We start from the raw sequence: 21,613 nt of genomic DNA on the forward strand, positions 1-21,613 counted from the left end.
ACTTCATCATTCCCATTGAGTATAACATGGTCCTGTTTATTGGAACATATATAGGAGAAAGGTTATTTTAAATTTTTTTTCTTGTTTTTGCAAGCCAAGATTGCTCCAAATCAGAATGGATTTTTTGACACCATGTTAAAAATAACCATTACCAAAACCACAGGGGAAAAAAAAATCTGAAAGTAGCAGCATCTTCCTGCTCCTGAGACTTTCTTATGGGGAAATGAGGAGCGATTGGTGGCTTTTCTGAGAAAGGAACCTTTTTTCATGAATCACAGAATGTAGGGCTTCAAAGGGACTCTGGAGATCATCTAGTCCAACCCCCCTGCAGGTTCACCAAGAGCAGGTTGCAGAGAATGGAGTCCAGGTAGGTTTGGAATGTCTCCAGAGAAGGAGACTCCACAACCTCTCTGGGCAGCCTGTCCCAGGGCTCTGTCAATCTCACAGGAGAGAAGTTCCTCCTCACATTTAGATGGAACTTCCTGTGTTCAAGTTTATATGAAGAATTGAGATCTGTAATAAGAATGTACTAACCAGATGACAAGCATGTTAATGTTAAAGCCCACCATACTGTATGTGGAAGGAAAGCAGGCTAAAGCTAAGAAGAAACCAACAACTCAAAGGGGGAAGTTATGTTTTGGGCTCATTTTGCAGATTTGCAGGTTTCTGCATTTACAGCCCTTAAGTTAAAGCCCCCCCATGCTCTTATAGATGGAAAAGGTAGAAGCAGTGAGGGGTAGAGCAGGCAGTGCTCAAAGCACTGGTGGTTTTGGTACTAAGCACGAAAAAAAAAAATAAAAAATTTGGGCAAAACCCTTTTGTGTTATTTTGATTATCTGGAAAATATTGAGGGTCTGATGATGAATTGTCTTTTTCACGTGGCCATATGTGACTTTCTTGGCCACTGGGAGCACCTGTGGAGTCCTGAAAAGGCTTAACCTTGATGCTATACCCCCTCTCTGTACTTCTGGTGTTCAGCTGAGGGAGGAGGAATTTTGACAATCACAACATTTTCTGTTCTCACAGCCCTCCTTGACCTCCAAGCCAAAGTGTCCCCCCCTCTCCAGGCTGGGGCAGGGAACGTGAGAAACACACTGTGTGTGGAGAAGATGTGAAGACCCATTGCCTTTTTTATGCTTGGACAATAGCTGCAGGTACAGGAGGGACTGTGGGGTATATGATCTTGTGTGCTTTTAAAGAGCTGTGGTAGGAGGCTGGAATGTCTGGCTGGTGTCTGAGAAGGTCTGCACATCTGCAACCTGCTTGGTCATACATTTTCAGAAGTTGAAGGAAAGATTTCACACTTCCAGGAGAGGTGTTGTACAGGAAGTCTAGCTTTGGTGTATATTTGTGGGATCAGAAACAGAGACCTTGTTGAATTCTACCATGACTTGATGGGTTAAAAGCACCAAGACACTTCACACCAGAGCAGTGACCACAGAGGCCCAATGACCAGAAAAAAGCAAAACCTGTGCAACCAAATAGTAAAGATATCTATAGTAAATGCTGTGCTCCAGAAGCCAAGCTTGTTGCTCTTCTGGTATCCAGGATCCCTTAACTCTGTCACACATTCTAGATGTGCATTCCAAACTGCTCCAGCTCTGCAAGTATGCTTGGCTTGACCAAATGTGGATTTTTTTCTTATTCCAAGTAGAGATGTATTCATTTGCAGTCATCAAAAAATGTATATTTATGGAGGAAGGTTGGGGTGCAGCATGCCAACCCACCAGTTCTGAGTGTGTAGAGGTACTGTCAGGCTGCATATGTTTAAAATATCTAAATTCAGAGACCAAAATACTTAGGGACAGCAGATGGATTAGTGACATGTTCAGAAAAATATGGGGTTGTGTATTCTGGTAAATTAAACAGTGTCAGTGGGCACAGGAACATACTCATCCACACTGTTCAATTGTTAGAACAGTCCTTGGTGTGGCTTTGGCCCAGAGCAACTAACAGCCTTCCAAACAATTCCTAGGTATGGTTTGGGAGCTAGTGCAGGCCAGGGAGCATTGCCAGTAGACAACATGCAGGCAGCTGTCCTGTTCTAGAGGTTAAGAGAGTTTAATATTATGGATGCAATCAGATTGTTCCAGATGGCTTGATGGTCCTGACACTGTTTAGTTTACTAATATAGATGTAACCTTTAGGTTTTTATACCCATCCACTTGGACCCGTGACTCACACACAAACAAGCAGCTGTGGTGATTTAAGATGTTATTGCACCTGAGCTCTTTGTTACTGGCTCTTGCTGGAAGTTGCTGACCCCACTGTGGACCTGCCAGACCTAATGTACTTCAAGTGCTTTAGACCTTTGAAGATCAAGCCCCGATGGGAGGTCTGTGCATGTACTGAATATGGGGAAAAGACCAGTTTAGGGAGATTCTTTCTCCTCCCCTTACATCCATGTGTTTCTAAGCCCTCAGCTAAGGCCAGAGCTCTCACCAGAGCCATCACAGACTCCTTTTTCAGCACGGGATGTCCTTAATCATGAGTGACCTTTTGGATAATACCCCTTTCTTACAGCTATTTGGCTTCCATGGGCTGCACTTCATTTCCTGAACCTGTGCCTCTCTGACTGGTATTGCCCAGGAGATTTGCACCATAAAATGTGGATAGCAGTATTTTCCCCAGTTGCAATCATACTTGCTTTTAGAGACAAATTGGCTTTGAAGAGTTTAATGTCAGTTCAGCTGTGCCAGGCAGAACTATTGTGAAAAGAGCTTCCAGCAGCCTGTAGGACCATGGTGGTGCACAGAGATGGTAGGTTGTGCAGAGATGGTAGCTGTCCATGGCTGTGAGGAACCTCTGGCTGCTGGAAAACCTATGATGTGGTACTGACTGGGGATCTGTTTTCTGATATCTTGGGAAATTTTCCTCTTAGAAAGTTGCAACACTCTTTGGCTGACTGGCAGAGGCTGTGCTCTCATTTCCATATCCAGGGCTGTGGCTGTCAAAGGAGAATCAGCAACCCAGGCAGCCACCATCCATCTCCATGGAAACCCTTTGCCTCCTTGCCTCGTGGTCTCCCAGTCTCATGCCAAGATTGTTTATTCCATGTCTCCCTCATAGCCAGGATACAACCCTCCAGGGCCACCCTCACCCATGCCACTCATCCCACTGAGTCATGGGCCACTCCCAGTGTTTTGTCCACTGTGACAAGGCCATTTCATCAGCAGGGATGGTGCCAGGAGATCATGTGGGGCCCAGGCAGCCCTTGGTTACCCAGGGTAAAAGGGTGGCAAGCTCCCTCTGCTCATAGCTCTAGAGACCTTCCAGCTCCCTCCAAGACCAAGATGGTAGGTGGGGTATGATATAGGTGGGGTACTTGTCTGTGCTGTAGATCTTTGACAGCTTTCCAGAGGGACAGGACAGGAGCATTTTTTGGTCTGGTTACATCCCTGTCTCTGTTTCCAGCTGCAATGCACAGCAAAAGCCACAAAGGTGGAGCAACAACAACAGCAATAGCAGCTGATAATGCTGGGGAGGGAAATTAAGTAGCTATGGGAACGAACAATTTAAAGAACAATATCTCAGCAAAGGTTAAAAGAGAATTAGAAAGCAGTGGTTCCATCCACTACCTGATTTTAAAGACTTGTGCTGCTGCTTGTTGCTTAGATTTGTGGGTTTGAAGGCAAATTCTGGAAGCCAAGTGCTTGCCAAGTTGGCTGAAGGTACAATTTCACACCTTTGGAATTAAAGACACATCCACCTCCAAACCTGCATCTGCCAGTTCCTGGTGGCACTGGGAATGTTTCAGTGTGAACAAGACATCTTTCTCCCCCTGATGTTAACCAGACATTTGGTCACTGTCCTGTGCTATGCATTTCAGTTGGACATTGGAAAAAAATACATATATTATCTTCCATCCTCATGGTTCACTGCAAAAATATTGCATCCTTTTCAGCTGACAGGATCAGAGGTAACAGGCACAAATGAAGCACAAGCATTTCCCTCTGAGCAATAGGAAACTCCTTTTTATTGTTGGGGGTGACTGGACACTGTCACAGGTTGCCCAGGAGTGTTGCAGAAACTCCATCCTTGAGATATGAAAAAGCTCTCTAGACAAGGTACTGGGAAACTGGCTCTTGGTCGCCCTGCTTGGGTAGGGGTGTTGGACAAGATGGTCTCCAGAGATCCAACCTCAACCATTCTGTGATTTTGATTATGTGAAAGTATTGAATGAACAAGGGCATGATCTAACAGTCGCTCACTGTGACTTTTGAGAGGCAGAGCAGTGGCTTTAAAAAAGGGTAGAATATAGAGAATCCCCCCATGGCTTCCTAGCAGACACCTCCAGGGCAGTGTCTGAAAGGGTTTTGAAAGGAACATTAACAGCTTTGAATACAAGGGATCAAAGCAAACTACAACCCTCTGAAAAAGGTTCCCAAACTCTGATGCGCATATTGCAGTTGGTGAACATATTGCAGACCAGGGAAGATGGCCATGTATGCAGGAATGGCCTTTCTGTGCTCTTTTCCCAGAGGACACTATCCCAAACAAATTATGCTTCACAACTTGGTATTAGGAGACAAGCTCAGAGATGAAATCAATTGGGCATGGGCTGCTTGTCTTGCTTAGAGTCCCCCTTGCTTTCTTACAGAGCCTGTTTGGCTGGAGCCACGTAGAGCAGTAAATGTAATTTAAAAGGCATCCTCAACATTTCTGACATCCTTAGCATCATAGCACATGCCATTCTTGTCCTCTAAAATATGTGGGGAAAGTGTGGTCATCTCACACAGTGCAAAAGGACAGCTGTTGGTTAATGGTTCTGCTAATCACAAGTGCATTCTAATAACAAACAAATTCTACAACTTCTTATTTTAAGCCAAGTTTATGTGTTTATTTTAAGAACAAAAGCCCAATTGCATAAAAGATCAGTGTTGCTCTAGCCAAAAAAAATGGGAGACATCCCACCCCTCCCTTCCACAAAAGAAAAAAGAAGCCTTATCTGGTTGACTGCAAGAGCAACATTCTTAGATTAATCTCAAAAAGACATCTAATGAGCAAGAGGAATGCATTACATCAAAACAAAAGATCACATTTATTGGCCTATCTTTTCCCAAAAACAGTCTCTGCATGTGTTGAAGATAAAAAAAAAACAGCAGCAAAGCAGGGAGTCTGTGGCTACAAAATGTTGGCCAAGGCAATTTTTGGTGACTTCCAGTGTGAGCAGGAAATGTGAATGTACTCCACTTACATTTCACTAAATAGTTTTGGGAGCACAAGAAGTGCTGAAGCAAGGTTTAATACATGTTGTGTTGCATAATTATCTTGAGTTCCACTGGAAGGTTTTTCCTGGGGCTGGGACATCCATAACTACATTTTCCTTTGAGGAATCTGCCATTAAATAAGTCATTAAATAGCTGTGAACTCACAGCCTTTCACATTTTTTAAGTGCTTCCAGGTTAGGTCTTACCATGAAATTGAGTACTTCTGGGTGGAAGATAACTCTGGAGATCAGCACCCTAAGGTGTCCAGAATAGGGCTGACTTTGAAGTTATTTTGAACTTGGAAATTAGATGAAGTTGCTTGGGATTGTGCTCATCTGAGTTCTGATCATCTCCAAAGGAGACTCCACAGCTTCTCTGGGATCTGGGCTGGTGTTTAATCTCTCTCAGGGCAACTTTTTTTTCACTTCATATTACTTTTGTCTCTAGCTTCTTGTCTTTTCAGGCTGAGAACAGCTTGACTCTGTCTTCTCTATAACCCTGCAACAGGTCAGGCAAGGCAGCAATTCTCCCCTTAGTCTTTTCCTCTTAAGACTCAGCAAAACCATGTATCTCCCTCGTGTTCTCACGTGCTGTGCTCTAGCCCCCTGACTAGGTTGCTGGCCACTGCTGAACTCACTCTGGTATGTCCATGGCTCCCTTTCACTGGGGATCCCCAAAACAGATGCAGATGTGGGCTCACAAATGCCAAATAGAGGAGAAGGATCTCTTCCCTCACTTGCTAGCTACAACTGCCCAGTATGCCACTGGCCTTCTTGGGCAAAAGACCACACTGCTGACTCTTGTTCAACTTCTTGTCCACAAGAAGAACACAGATAGGTAGATATAGCATGTAAATGGATATATTATGCATTTAATATTACATATTATGCTTATAAATATCCCAAACTTAATCCTCCCCAAAAGAAAAACACACAACCTCATCTACAGCAGAACAACTGGGCTATCTGCTAACTACATTATGGTGGGTATCAGAAATCACTAGGGGAGTACTTGACTTCAGAAACAGAGACTGGCTGCACACCAGGTCCAGAGCAGAAGTGGAGACAGGGTGAAGAAGCAGCTGAACTTAACATCAGACTTTCCAGCATGTACTGACTTTTCAGTATCAATCTTTGCAGGCTGTGCTTTTCTACTTTAAACACTTTTTTTTGGTTGCAATTCCTTGGTTGTTTTTTTTTTTTTTTCTTTTTAATGGAAAAAAAAAAAAGTAGTATATTTTTATTAAATAAATCATCTTCTCCCTGTAATATGGACTAGTTTGCATGTTTTGCTGAACATTAAACCAGATGAAATGGGGCTTGGTTACCTACAGTTAAGTGGCCTGTAATTTGTGAACAGTAAATTAGATAACTATTTGTTATTTTTAAATAACATGTTCACCCGTAGAAAGAAACATCTCTATGAAACAGAGAAATGACTTCACAAAGGTGCATTATGTGGCAGCCAAAAATTGAAACGGGTGGCAGATTATTTCCAAAGTTAAAAGTTTATGGCAAAACCACGATATAAATTAACTGCTGGCAGCCGTTGAGTCCGTTCCTCGGATCATTTATCTGTGTGAGTGTTATATGTTTGATGCCTGGTATGTGTGATGGTTTTGGGGTGGACTGGAGTGTTTCTGAGTGATTTAGCACATGAAATCAACTCCCAGGTTTCTAAAACAATAAACATGATGATGGGAGAGAGAAGTCAATACATGTATCTTGATTTCTTATTGCCATTACAAGGGATCTATCTACTTTATGGTCTTCAGCACCATTAAAGTTACTGTTTTATCTCCAGGTTGTGATTTAGTTTTATCCTGACAACTCCACTGAAAAGTAGAAAAGTGTAATTCCTATTTTACTGCTGGGATATTAATATATGAAGAAATGAGGTCACCAAATCATGCAGTGGATCCAAAGCTGAACCCCAATCCAGAATGTGAGTTGTCAAACTAGATCCTGTCTCTGTAATGGATAATATGTCATAAAGGTCATCAGACATGGGTGCATATTAAGGAGATTTGTAAAAAGCAGAAAGATACTTATATTCAGTGGAAACTTATATTCAGAGGGAAGACATAGAAGTCCACATGACACACACATACACGTGGCCACAAAGAAGTTGCCAGGTTGTCATCCCACCAGTAAAATATCAATACACTTTTCTAGAACAAAATTGAGTTTCTGAAAGGACTGGAATATTTCAGTTGAAATCTTTTGGAGGAAGAACTGGCCCATGTTAAACAAGATGAACCATATAATTTTACAAAACTGTGTATCAAATTCATCAGGTTGTTTCAGCTAAAAGGAGAACAAAACTAAGTCAAAATGCCTCAAAACATCTTAAAAAATGTAACTGTCTGATTTTGCGTTGAAGCAAAAGATGGAAGCTTTAGATTGTGAGCTTAGTGGAACACCATTGGTGAAGCTGCTGGATTAATGGGAGCTGAGTGGGAAGAGTTAGGTCAGCTAGCTGCTGACAGGCATGTTGGGGAGGCTTGGCTGGCTCCATGTGCTGAAATGAAGGGGATGACCTAAGGCTTAAGGATTGGCTTTAGGCTTTTAACTTGACAGCAACGTAGAATGTAGGTGTGCCTGGGTGTGTGCACTTCCACACAGATGTGGCTGAGAGAGGGATGAGGTGGGGGCTGCAGTGCTGGAATGCATTTGACTTCACAGCTTTGCATGTATGGGCTGTGTGTGAGGGATGTGGGTCCCTTCACATTTGGCTGGTTTTCTGTTCTGCAACGTGAAAATGAAATGCTTTTGCATAACTTTGCATGTTGCTTGTAAGTAGTTGTAAGCCAGTCATTACCATAGAGAAAAAACAAAGGCTTACTAAAGAGGCTGTTATCAAAACAACCCAGTAAGGGCACTGTGGAGAGACCAAGTCTGCCAACCATGTGAAATGTCTGATGTGTCACACAACACAAGGGTAGAAGGTGTTCCTGAGACCATTTGTATTAATGTCTCTTTGAGAACATTCAAAAGTAGTAATCCTGAAATAAATTAAATTAACACATATGCTAAACTTCAGAGACACTGATACCACCTCACCACTTTTTTTTTTTTCTTTTTATCTTTTTCTTTTTCTTTTTCTTTTTCTTTTTCTTTTTCTTTTTCTTTTTCTTTTTCTTTTTCTTTTTCTTTTTCAGCATACTATGAATGGGAGTGTCAGGGAGTGACCATGAACCAGGGACATGGGGATTATCTGGTGAAATGCAGAAGCTTGATTTGCTTGCCTTAGCATAAGGGTCTCATAGCATCTTGTTACTGGCTTTTACCTGCCTCTCAGGCTTGCCACTGATTCAAAAACTTAAGAATAGTAAAGGGTTTAGTAGGAAAAGAAACAAATAGCATTTCAGACTCACTGGTGAATGCTGTGTGGGGATGTTTAAGAGACTGGTAACAAAACAGGGTGTGAGTAGATACACTAAACCTTCCACCAATGAAACTTGCCAATAGAGCTAGAATTACCAGTGCTTTCAGAGCAATGGTAGAGTTGTATACAAGGGCATCCACAGAACAGTTTCTACAGAAAAGAGAAGTAAGAATAAGGAGATTGCCCAGAAACCCAGGAGTTCCCAGCCTCTTTCAGTATAACATCTACAGAGTAACTACAGAAGTGGCAAGCAGCATTCAGACTTGCAGATCTGTTACTTTTCCTCATACATCTCCTTGACTGAGATCATCTTTACTCACCCCAGTGGCTTCCTCTAAGTATCTGACCATGCCATTGTAAGGTAAATGTTAGTATTTTCATTCTGTGTGCTCTCTTGGCTGTCCAATTGGTTCACTTCTTGCTTCAGACGAAATCTTAGGTCCCCCAGACATCTATACTGCATATGGTTTTTGGCTCCAGTCAGAAACAAACAGAAGTTCCCTCTTTCAGGAAACTTGGATACTGAACAGAGAGTTGTTCCAAATCCTGTTTCCTACAGGCTATATAATGTTTAAGCGAGCTCATATCACTTGTCCAGAGACCAGAACTTGCTCCTCAACTCCCAAAGGCAGTATAGATTTAGCCATAAATTCAAGATTGTTTCTAGCATGTCCTCAAAATAATTTGCTGGGAAATAAAAATGTGGTTATAACTTATGGTGGGTCTCTACTTACATCAAACACCTGGCAAATTCTTCACAACAGAAGCATCTTGCATGACTTCTGTTACTTCTGTAAGTTGGTGGTGGTGCAGCTGCTCAGCATGCTTGATCCTCCCACTCTGCAAATGCCCAGACTAGCAGATGACCCTTCTCCAGCCATTCTGAGCAGCTCTAATGTTGCTGTTTATTCTCCTAACAGCTACCAAAATCGCTCTGTCAGAATACATGTGCTGTAAGAATCTCAGCATGCCTTTGTGGTTGGTTCCTGCATGCTGGGAAAGCATCCATGGTTTGGGAAGGCAGAGGGATACTTCTGCTTAAACTGACAGGAACAGCACAACAGAAGAAAGATGCAAACTGGCTGAGTAGATTTAAATTGTTGGAATGTTTCAGGGAAAGTTAGGATGCTTTCAAAGTGACTATGGACCAGATAAAGAACACAAGATATGGTTGTGGGGAATGACAGCGTCAGCCATGAAGAATTTGTCCTACATTGTTACATGCAACCCACCTGATTTTTCAAACTTACACTCACGTAGGTACATAGCCAGTACCCTAAAGGGTGGCTGGCTGGTTGTGAAATGAATTACATACCCCAAATGCATGGCAAGCTCACAGAGAAAAAGTACTTAAAAAAAGATAAAGGCAAGGACAGGTCTTTGCTCATCCCCACTGAAGAGACATTCTCATCAGTAAAAGAAGCAATGAGATGTTGCTTCTTGTGCAAGAGTAGGTGAAAGAAAAGGTTTCAAACAATCTGCTGGACTCACAAATTCTGATGAGGCTGGAACCCCAAAATATTAAAGAGAAATTAAGGAAGATTTCCACAGAGGATGGTCCAGGTCAATCCAAGGGAGTATCACAGACTCAGTACCCTGGGAGCTGTGCAGTTTGCTAGGGAGTTAAGTGTGCTTTGTATGGTTAGGGATGAACCTTTTTACTGGTGAGAAGACAGCTGGAATAGAAACATGGTGGAAGAACTGTTGGAATATCTTACTGTCAATCTAAAGGCAGAAGCTCAAGCTTCCTGGTAAACTTGCCCTGACACCTGCTTGTTCAGCCATGACTGGTTATCAGGTTGCTTGAACTGGAGATAAGAGGACTGACCTGACCTAGTTTGCCTTGATCACACTATTTCCATTTCCTGCTATTGAAACCTGTCTTGATCATACCAGTTCAAAACTTCTGGCTCTCCTCTAATGGACTGTTGAATGGTGGTTTTATCAGAAATACACTGGTATGCAGATGTTGGTCTTTGCTGCCAGAACAGTGGCAGGCTAGGGACAGCAAATATTCAGACTGGTGGTTGCATCTGAGTTTGGTATCAGGGTCTAAACCTCATGGTTGCAGCCAGAATGATAATACATTTACATGCAGGGATACTGTGAAACTTCTCTTTGTAACATATACTACATTTATGATGAAGCCAACTGCTCAGAAACCATTTGCCAAAGGGTGAGTATGGCAACCTAAAGCCATCCCACCTCACACAGTCACAGAGTAACTGAGTTGGGAAGGAACTTGGGAGGTCTCCAGTGCAACTTCCTGCTCAAAGCAGGGACAACCTCCAACTCTCAGACCAGGCTGCTGAAGGCTTTGCCTGCTCAGATCTTGCAGACCTCCAACATACACTTGTGTTTTACAAGGTCTCAGCTTCCCTCTGTGCCCTGATGGATAATGAAATGGGGGAAAGGGTGATGAGAGGTGTAAGGATATTTACATGTCTAAGGTATGGGACCAGAAGCCAGGATTCTTGGCCCTGGCAGACTTTCTCTGTGATACTAGGTAAAACTGGATAAAAAAAAATATATCAAGAGGCTCTGGTTAGTGTTGCACAGGCAACCTTCATTTTAGCATGTCCTGAATTGGTTAGTGATTTTCCTTTCTGCATGGCTTTTGAAAGATATTTTTGTGTAGAGCTTTTAGAGGTAATAGCACACCCTTTGTCCTACAGGTTCCCTAAGTGCTTCTCAAGTTATACAAGTAACTGGCCAAAGTCTACTCCTGCTGAGGCCAACAGACATTTTGCCATTGCTTTCATTTGGGCCAGGGTTTGGCTGTGTAGAGATGGAATACAAGCAATTCCATCTGTCCGTATGGCCTTTAATAAACTCTGGTTTCCCACCTGAGCTATAAATCTGCCAGCAGAAGAGTCGTACGAAATTTGGTATCACTTGCTGAAATGTTTCAGTAGAAACTTTGCAAGGGATCAACAGGCCATGATGATAGTTGCCCTAAAAAGTGTCAGTCGCATAATTTGGAGCTGGAGATGGACAATGCACTAGATGGTGTGTGTGTGTGGATGTGGATGCATGTGGAGAACCTATGCAGAGGCAGCAAATTATACATGTATTTTTAAATCACTTAATAAAAGATCATCTCTAGTTAGTTGCATAATCTAAAATTCTGGAACATTTTTGCTGTCCTACATCTGCAAAAGTTTTTCATTTAGGAACACACACGTTTCTTGTCAATGTTATTTCTACAATCACTTAGTTAGAGCAGGGCATATTGTTCTCTGAAATTCTTGTTAAAATGTTTCACTTAATTAAACTTTTACAACCAGTACTGCTCTATGTCTGATACTTGCTGTAAATTATAAAGAAAAAGCCCCTCTGGCATTTATGAGAATTCAGACCATGAAAACTATAGAAAAAAATAAATAAATTAACAGTGTCACTGAGCCCCAGATAAATGCTGATTCCCTCTTATCTCCCACATGATTCAATCTAATGAAATAGAATATTTCTTATTATATAAAGTAGAGGGAAGGGGCCAAAATACAACTACAAATATTTCAACTTATGATCTTGCAAATGTTTCACAAGTGAAGTGCTGCATGATTTGAATAATCGTGGTTTTGTCCACACCTCAGCAACATATTGCAGGGGCAAAAAAGGCTACAATTTGTAAGAACATGAAAGGAAAAGAAACCAACCAACGAAACAAAAAAACAACAGGAAACAACAGGAAAAGCCATGGAAATTGAAGCACCTACACCTGGTTGTAGGTGCTTGTGAGACTTACCTATACAAGCATATACAGCCCCTTCCTGTGTTAAAATGTTGCCAGGGTTTAAAAGTGGTGCTTGGGATGGCCTCCCTGGTGTGGGGATTGAACGACAACGAAGTTGTTCCAGCAAGATCTCATTTTTGAAAGAAATGTTCTGCTTCCAGGCCCTCTCCAAACCAACCCTGGGATGAGTGCAAGATGGCTGTGCCATCGACTGCAGGCTTGAGAGCTTTCATCCGATTGGCAGCAACACTGCTGTGAGAGTTGGAAATCTCCTCTAACCTCTAACCACAGTGTGCAAACCATTGTGTTTGCTCTAGGGAAGCCTCACTCTTGCCAAAGAGAGCCAGTATTTATGCTATTTGGCATATTTATTACTCACTTAACCCGTTCCTTAGAAGTAAATCCTTTTTTTAGATTTTTATAACCCTCCCAAGAACTATGGATGATGGACAGAAACAAATAGCCACGAGGGGGAAAACAAAAGAAAACAAAACTTTAAATCTCTCTTCTCCCATAACTTTAGTGATTTCTTATATTGTCCTTTGTTTCATAGGCCTATTTGTCATGATGAAGGGAAGCAAGACTCAGACAGTGTCTGAGAAATCTGGTTGTGCTTGAACATTGGTGGAATTCAGGGAAGTGAGTTGTGCAATCTGACATCAAATAAAGATCAGATGACCCATAGGCTTCAGTTGCCTTATGAATGAAGGTGAAAGGGCCCTGCAGCCAACATCTTTATTTACTGGGATACTAAGTAGGACGTATAAACAGGGATTTTTATACCTGTGGTTCCCTCTGGCAGGGTGATGTATGCAGATTAGTTCTATTCAGAATGAAAACTCCTTATTTTACTGTCCACAGGGGACAACTCATGTTCTTTAACTGAGAATTACTGCTGTATTTGTAATGGCTGAAAGCTCTAAAGAGAAAATGGGTTTGCCTTACTTATACTTTTGTTTTGTTTTGTTTTGTTTTTCTCTTCCCCATGAGGGTAGGAAGGCACTGGCCCAGGTTGCCCAGGAAGGTTGTGGCTGCCCCATCCCTGGAGGTGTTCAAGGGCAGGTTGGATGAGGCTTGTGCAGCCTGGTCTGGTGGGAGGTGTCCCTGCTCATAGCAAGGAGGTTGGAACCTGATGGTCTTTAAGGTCCCTTCCAACCTTAACCTCTGATTCTTCTTCCAACCTTCTCTGATTCTGTGATTGTAAGACAAACCCACTCTCTGGTGACAGATAGATAGGTGTGTGTCTACTACTCTGATTGTCACATTCTGATTTTGGGGTTAACGTACCTCATCTGAGAAACATCACTAAAGGCAGAGTAACTCAGGTAATATTTCTAGATCAACATAATACAGCCCAGCTTCCTCTGAGATCTTGCTAGACTGGTGTGGACCAGCTATGGAGGAGGGAGCATTGTTTCTGCATAAACCCAACACATGCAGTGGACTCTCCTATCTCCAGAACCTGAGCTGGCATCTTCACCTGGTGCTGCTCTGGGCTGTAAATATGTATATGCTGCCACAAAACTTAGGTATTTGTAAACTGGTGCTCCACTGTTCCATGTATGTTATCAGTCATAGCATGGGATGATAGCAAGCTCTAAAAGGTCATGGCTGCAAGCAAAGAGATGGGAGAATCTCTGTTTTCCCATGAATGAACAAGCAACAACCATATTACAGAGTAAAGTGATTGGATCAGAACAGATGTGTACACAAAATTTCTAGTGGTGTTTGTTAAAGAGTTTATTCTCAAAGAGGTAACATTATTTCAGCCTGAGCATTCCTTGCTCAAGGACTATATAGTATTCCAAGAGCTGAAAAAAGCCATAACAGATCCACACATTTTCCACTCAGAAGTAGTCCTATTGTGTGAGTGAATTCTTCTACATTCTTTAAATTGAGAATTCATTTAAATGAGGTCTAGGCTTCAGCCTGGGGGACTGAGATGGAAACTTTTGGACTCCCATTATATTCAGTGATGCTAGTGAAACTCTGACAGTTAACTGCACTCATGAGAAGCAAGTTAGACAATTTGGTGTGAAACCAGAAATATCATGGGAAAACAGGTAAGAAACCCCTGTATTTCTGAATCATCAATTAGCCAGTGGAAAGAAAACCCATCTAAAATTCTTGGCATAGTTTTCTGAAAACTGATACATGCATAAACTTATTTTTCTTAACAGAACATTGGTATTATTATCTGCAGTTGACCAGGAGTCAGATTTACATATATTTTCATATGTCTATATTATTTTTTACTTCTTGATATTATTTCCAGAATTCATTTTTTTAAAAAAATTGTTTTGTACATGTTTTTTTCCTCTTTCTCCCAAACTTATCTATGAAGTTCTCTCTATGCCAGGAAACAGATGTGTTTCCAAGTGATTCTTCAACTGGCTTATGAATGTGACCTTTTTCTTAAAACCTGTTTATTCTATGTATTCCATAGCTTTTCTGACTATTTACAATATGTATTGCACATTACTGGCTGGATCCAACATACAGTGAAACCAAAACAAAGACTTCCATTGACCTCAACGATTGTTGGATTAAGTCCTACAGTCCAAGCAGAAGCAGCTGTAATGAATGACACAAAAGTGTAATAAAGAACTCATTTATTGTCTTATTAAGCTTATTAAAATAACCTATTGTAGATTATTCAGTTTTCATTTACAAATTCAAACAGTATCTATCTGAAGCTTCAGTGTTTTGATTGCTGTTACGTTTAAATACATTGTGGTACAAAGTTTACTTCTCCTCTTCTGGATGTCCATTCAGGTCCTCACGTGCTGCTGGATATTTCCCATGATCTGCTGCAGACTCAGTTGCTCAGTGGCCAGTTGTTCACCAATGAATCTTTGCACTTCTTCCCATTTCCTGCTCAATGCCTTGCTGGATCAATGCACGTGTTAGTTCCACTTGGTTTCTAAGAGCCTATCTACTTTTTTTGGGGCATTTCAGAAATGGACTACCAGTCAAATGGATTGGGCACATCTATTCTAAGCTCTCCTGGATGGACAGCTATGTAAGGCTTTATGCTGTCAGCTGTTCTCTGCTCAAACCAATGAAGAAGCTCTGAGATGTATTGCAGGAGCGCAGAGTAATTTTCTATAGTTAGATCAATTAACCTTTGGGCCTCACTGATGAGCTTTTCTTGGGAATGACTGAGCTGCCCATAGATCTCCTGGAGTTTTTCTTTGACTTGCTTATTATGTTCATCAATTTTCCTCTTAGCAGCTGCAGACCAGGATCGGATTTTTTCCCAAGCAGCAGCAGAGAATTCCATGACCTTCTGTCTTCCTTTTCCTTCAACATCACTCAGAAGGTCATAATACTCCCTGCTGTAGGTTTCCACCAGTTCCCTTACTTGGTTTGCCAGGTTTGTAACCGAGTGATCAAGATCTCTGACAAACTCCTTCTGCCAACCCATCAGTGAGTCTATTAGATTCTTCAGCCATTCTAGTATCTTTTCTTCCACCTCATAGTATTTCACTGACCATCCAAGCACAGTTGGATCGAAATACTCCTCCCGCAATGCCTTTACATAAAGGAGCAGCTGCTGTAGCTTTTCTGAAAGGTCCTTGAATGTCTTCTGGCTAAAATATTTAAATTGATAAATGTATTTTTTAACATGGTCTGCCAAGGATCTCAGTTTCTGTGCATAGTCTGAAGCCATTGCATCTTTGTACAGCTGCTGCATTTGGACTTTGAGGTCTTCAAAATTTTTGGATTGCAAGCTTCTAACAATTTCTTCTGCCTTCTCAAACACTTGTTGCACTACTTGTTTCAGTTCCTTAAGCCTTCCTGCAAAGTCAGCTTCCTGGAGAGCAGCAAATGTCTGCCTGCTTTTTTCCTGCAAATGTTTCAGCATTTCTTTAATTTGATCGAGTACCTGTCGACCTCTAAGAATTGTTTCAGAAGCGGGAACTCTGACTTCCAGTTCATTGATAGCTGCAATCAAGGCATCAAAATACTCCTGAAGTTTTGAAAGGCATAAGTCAGCACTTTTTGCTACCTTCTCTGTAGTCATGAGGTATATGTCTTCACCAGTGTACTTTTCAGACATCCCAGGAACTTGGAATTTTGTGGTCTTTAGGAATTCAATAGCTGAGTCAATTAGGTGTTTTATTCTCCTGTGATACTCTTCTATTATGTCAATTGTAGCATCCAAAAGCTTTGCTTTTATTCTTTGATAGTCAAACTGTTCAGCTTGATCTGCTGCTGTTTGATAGACCTGTTTAGCTTTGACCTTCATCTCCTGATACTTGCCAGAGGCCTCATTGGCAGCTGTGCGAAGCTGAGCATCTATTTGATCTAATTGTTTTACAGCAAATGTGTAAGCTTTGTCAGCATGATTCTGCATGATAGACTTCATCTTCAGGGTGGCTGCACTGATTTCCAGTCCCATATGCTCCTTGTGATACCGATTCACATACCTGTAGACTGCATTTGTCATTTTTGGTACTTTTTCTCTTAGACCTAACAGCAAGTCTTTGGCAGCATCCTCTTTCCAGCTGAATTTCATTTGAATGAGGTCAGGTGTCTTCAAGGATATCTCACTTTTTAATATGTCAATGTCCTTCTGAGGAGCAGACTGAAAAGATAGAACAGGATAAGGAAAAGGTAGCTTGTATATAAAAAAACCCCAGTATTATTTATGGATGTATTTTAACATTCTCATTTTCCATATTTAATTTCATTATATATTAGGACACATACATTGAATGTTTTTGTCTACTGTGTGTTTCCTGTCATCTTGAAAGATTACCTTGGAAGAAATTATTTTGCTTCAAGCTACTTTGTGCCTCATCAAATGGCAGAAGCAGAACATAACTTAGTCTGGTCTTTTTAAAATTTTGACTGGAAATCAGAATTTTCCTTCCTCTGTATTAAATGTTTCTAATGTTTCATAAAGGATGTGAATTACTTGACAAAATGAGCTTTCTACTTGAAATCATTTTAAGGGAATTAAAAAAGCAGTTTCTTCATATGAAAATAATTATTAGAGGATTTTGTTTTGTAATAATTTAAATCAATGAGACAATTTAAAGAGTTACTCAGAGTAAGTAAAGATCCCTGAATAAGAATCTATGTATAGCATTTTCCAGTTTTCAGTAGTTAATAGTCAACTATGAGTTGCTTGTGATTCCTAAATTAGTATATAATCTAGGAAGGTAAGGTTTTATGTTTGAAGTTATTGTAGTATGCCAACAATAACAGTGTGCTTTATTAGCAAATCTAGTAAGGTTTTTAATTCTCATAATGTAGTTGATATATTAATGGATTAAAAAGGACACTCTACAGATGGTCTAACTTCTTCCTGATTCCTGTAACGGTCACGTTTGTAGTAATTATAAGTAGGCTGATGGGTACAAATTAAACATGATGGGTAGTTTATCTAAAACTGGCTTTATACTTTCTTCCCTTTCACTGGATGTGTTTTCTTGATCATAGGAGAGGGTAAAATTAACCGTGTGGAGGAGCCGAAACAGCCTCTTCATACAGATGCTGCTTTTAGCAATGGAAAGGCCAGTGCAGGAAATGAAAACTTTTGAATACATTTTCTTTGGTCAAAGGGGGTGTTAACTTATGTCTTAACATCAACACACACAAACTTTGACAGGGAACTTTTCCTTTTTAGCTTTTTGTTGCTCATCTCAAGCTTACCCGAGTTCTGTAGTAAACTTTGGCTGTGAGGACGTCGGTGTCATCTTCGATGAGGTAGCCCAAGGTGCCAGCAGAGGGGGAAGACACTGAGCCAGAAATGCTGCTGTCAGTCTCCTGGTAGCGCACGTGAACGTCTGTAAAGGTTGGGCTGATGATGTCTAGTGATGCAGTGTTGTCCACAGTGCTACAACAACAGTGAATACACAGCTATGAAGGGGTGCACAAAGCACAAGCCAAACACAGCATGTTTAAATACAATACCACCTATTCTTTTAGATATGTATATATGTATGGAAACAATGCCTTTGTCATCAAAAGAAAATGTGGGGTTTTACTATCCACATTTCTTAGCATTTAGCTTAACACATTCAAAACTTCATGTCACTTTCATTTTCCTGTTTTAGAGAAAATTCTGAACCCTTTTGAGAAGTTCCATTAAATTAGGGATGCAAAATAAAACTGCAGCTGCCAGCTTTCTACAGACTTCAACAACCTGACTGCAATTTTTTTTCCACTGACACAAGTATAGGCAGTATATTTATCTGTATTTGCACTTGACTTTACATATTGGTGTCCCTTGGATATATCAACACAACATTAGAGGATCAAACCAGGCATTTAGAAGGCCAACTGTGTAATCCCTACTTGTGAATAAAAATTACTCTTTAGTGGCTTGTGATGACAGAGGGATTCAGTGGAAAATAAAACCAAAACCAATTATGCAGATGGTTAGATCTAGAACTGCTTGGATAATAAAACACTGTGTTTATATCTCAGCAGCTTTCCAAAATGGAGCTATTCTAGAAATGCTGAGAGGGAACAAATTTCCAACTACTGTGAGAGGGAAAAAGGCACAGTCCATATTGACAGAGGAGCTATAAATGTCCTTGATTATTACAGCAAAGCATATTGAGGCATTAGAGATCAAAGCAACAATACATCATTAGCAATTTTGTCTATTATGAATGAGATTATTAGAGCTAATATTTACCCAGTTCCTGAAATAATAAGATCTTCCTTGTAGTTTGCGCTGAAGTCACGATGTGAAAAGCTGCCAGTTGTCTTCATAACAAACGAGCCTTCTTCGTATTTGTAGTTTGAAACAACTGTGAAAAAGATTTCAAATGTGTCTATTTCCAGAACATAGAAGCAAACAATACAATATACATACCCAGTTGTATCTCAGAGAACCAGTTTTGGGGAGTTTCAGTAGTATGTAAGTTATGTGTCAAGGACCTGAATGTCCATAATGCCCCAAATAAAAATGCATTCATATATTTGTTCTACTGGAGTATTTTAAAATTCGATTTTCCCCTGGATTTGAACAACACAGATATAACATTTTGCATTCATATAGATCATAAATGGGGATTCTAATTTCTTGAGAGTTCAGAATTTCATGCTGAATGATATTTTTACTATTATCAAATCTAGAACTCAATGCTATATGGGACTCCAGAGCCTTCTGAATTGAAATAATTTTTAAAATCAAATATGCTTAGTTTCTAAGGAAAAAGACAGCTATTTTTTTTTTATCTGAACCAAATTAGATAAAAAGTCAGCCTGCCTTCTCCCTTTTATATGTACTATTATTAGTAAACGGGGAATGTTATGTTTTCCAGAATTAAAAGTAAGAAACTGCTGCAGAGAAAAGAGGTATTTTCCATATTTTTGTTATGTTTCACAGGATGCCAGACATTTCTCTAGTCATTAGCCCTCAGGGTGATTGACTGAGACTCTGATAATAAATTATGAAAAAAAATTCTAATGATAAAAGAAGTATAATCTTATGTCAATGTTAAATCATAGAATCATAGAATCATAGAATCTTAGGGGCTGGAAGGGACCTCGAGAGATCATCTAGTCCAACCCCCCTGCCAGAGCAGGATCACCTAGAGTACATCACACAGGAACTCATCCAGGTGGGTTTTGAATGTCTCCAGTGAGGGAGACTCCACAACCTCCCTGGGCAGTCTGTTCCAGTGCTCTGTCACTCTCACAGTAAAAAAATTTTTTCGGATATTCACCTTGAACTTCCTATGCTCCAATTTACACCCATTACCCCTTGTCCTATCACTGGTCATCAAATAAACAGCAAAGTCCTGGTTAAAAAAAAAAATATAAAAAAATATGAAAAACTCAGTATGCAGTATTGTCCCCAAAATTGTGGCATATAAAATTTCGTATCTTACCATTCAAGTCATATTCCAGGAACTGCAATGTTGAACTGCTGGTAGAGTCAACAGACTGCTCAAAAGAGTCCTTTTTGTTTGTTAAGTCTGTTCTCCAGGTGACATTGTACAAAGGGGAAGCAACTTTGAAAGATCCAGTCAAGGCACCAAATGATGGGATGTAAATTCCAGCAGGCAAGGATATTTTGAGAGGGGGGATCTCAATTTTTTGTTCAGGAATTGTAATTGTGGGCAGTTCAAAATCTGCAATCTTATTAACTACTCCGTTCAGATCTACATGGAAATTGTCAAGAGAAATGCTCCTTGGAAGAGTGAATGTAGAGACAGTTATTTGGTATTCAGGTATTGTCACCTCAAAATATGGTATTTTATATTCTTCTAATGTAATATAATTGGCTCCTACATCCACTTTGGGGAATCTTAGTTTTGGCAGTTTGGGTAAATTGACGTCAAATGATGTTATGTTTATTGTCTGTGGAATTTTTATGTTGCGCAAGTCAATGTTGTATGATGGGACCTCAAGAGTGGTGAAAGGAACGCTGAACTCTGGAGTGCTGAAAACAGGGCTTGGTGCCTTTAGGTGTAACTCAGGAATACTGAAAGTGAAGCCATCAGTCAGCTTATTCACAGGTATGGGGAAAAAGTAACCATCATCACTCTTCGTGTACACAAGGGATGCTGAACCATTTAAGTACTGTTTTCTGTCAGCGCTGGTCGTGATGTCCAGTTTCAGGATATCCCACACACTCTTCTCAGCAATGGGGAACTTCACTTTCTTAAGGAAGTCCATGTATCCTTCCACAGATCCAGAAACCTCAAACTTTGCCTCTGATTTTTCATTTGATATCTGCATATCATGACTGAGGGATAATGACTGAATTTGGCCTTCACCCTTCCAGCCCACTTTCTGGTTTGCAGTACTGATTTTCACTCCAACAACTTGATTAACTGAGGCTGTGTCCAGGAAGGAATTTGGCTGAGTGGCTTGAATCTGAAGATCTGCTGATATACTCCAAGGAACCAGGTCTAAGGTTGCTTTGCCTCTCTGAGCCCCAGTTGTTGTGAAAAGAGGTGTATATCGGGCATAGTTCTTCCCATTGTGCTCCCAGACCGCGTAGACACGACGGGTAGATGCTTCAACTGCAAGGATTTCTTTCATTTCATTGTTCCAGAGTCCATCTACTTTGGAATGGGCCTCAAACTTGAGAGATGACCGAGCTCCATTAGAATTCAGGTAAGTGTGTGCCTCATGGTCTAGACTTCCAGAAAATGCATTTCCAGTGTAAAATTCTCCATCAATATCCCCAGTTGTAGAAGTTTCTACTGATATGTAAGAGGTGAGGGTCTCCAATGCGAGTTTGTGAGCAATTCCTCCCTTAGCACTGGTGCTGTATTTAGGAGCATTAAAATCATACATTAATTTT

The 21,613-nt window shown here is 40.7% G+C and overlaps 1 protein-coding gene across 1 annotated transcript in view; it reads right to left on the minus strand.

The window, feature by feature from the left end:
* Window positions 1-15,104: 15,104 nt before the first annotated feature.
* APOB (apolipoprotein B) overlaps window positions 15,105-21,613 on the minus strand; it is a 36,016-nt gene continuing 29,507 nt past the window's right edge. The window contains 6 exon segments of the mRNA XM_010002408.1: window positions 15,105-15,210; window positions 15,212-15,276; window positions 15,278-16,924; window positions 17,998-18,181; window positions 18,989-19,103; window positions 20,190-21,612. Coding sequence (XP_010000710.1) covers window positions 15,105-15,210; window positions 15,212-15,276; window positions 15,278-16,924; window positions 17,998-18,181; window positions 18,989-19,103; window positions 20,190-21,612 — 3,540 coding nt within the window.

The sequence above is a fragment of the Chaetura pelagica genome, unplaced genomic scaffold (genome assembly GCF_000747805.2).
Source record: "Chaetura pelagica isolate M959 unplaced genomic scaffold, ChaPel_1.0 scaffold46, whole genome shotgun sequence".
In the NCBI taxonomy this organism is placed as follows: domain Eukaryota; kingdom Metazoa; phylum Chordata; class Aves; order Apodiformes; family Apodidae; genus Chaetura; species Chaetura pelagica.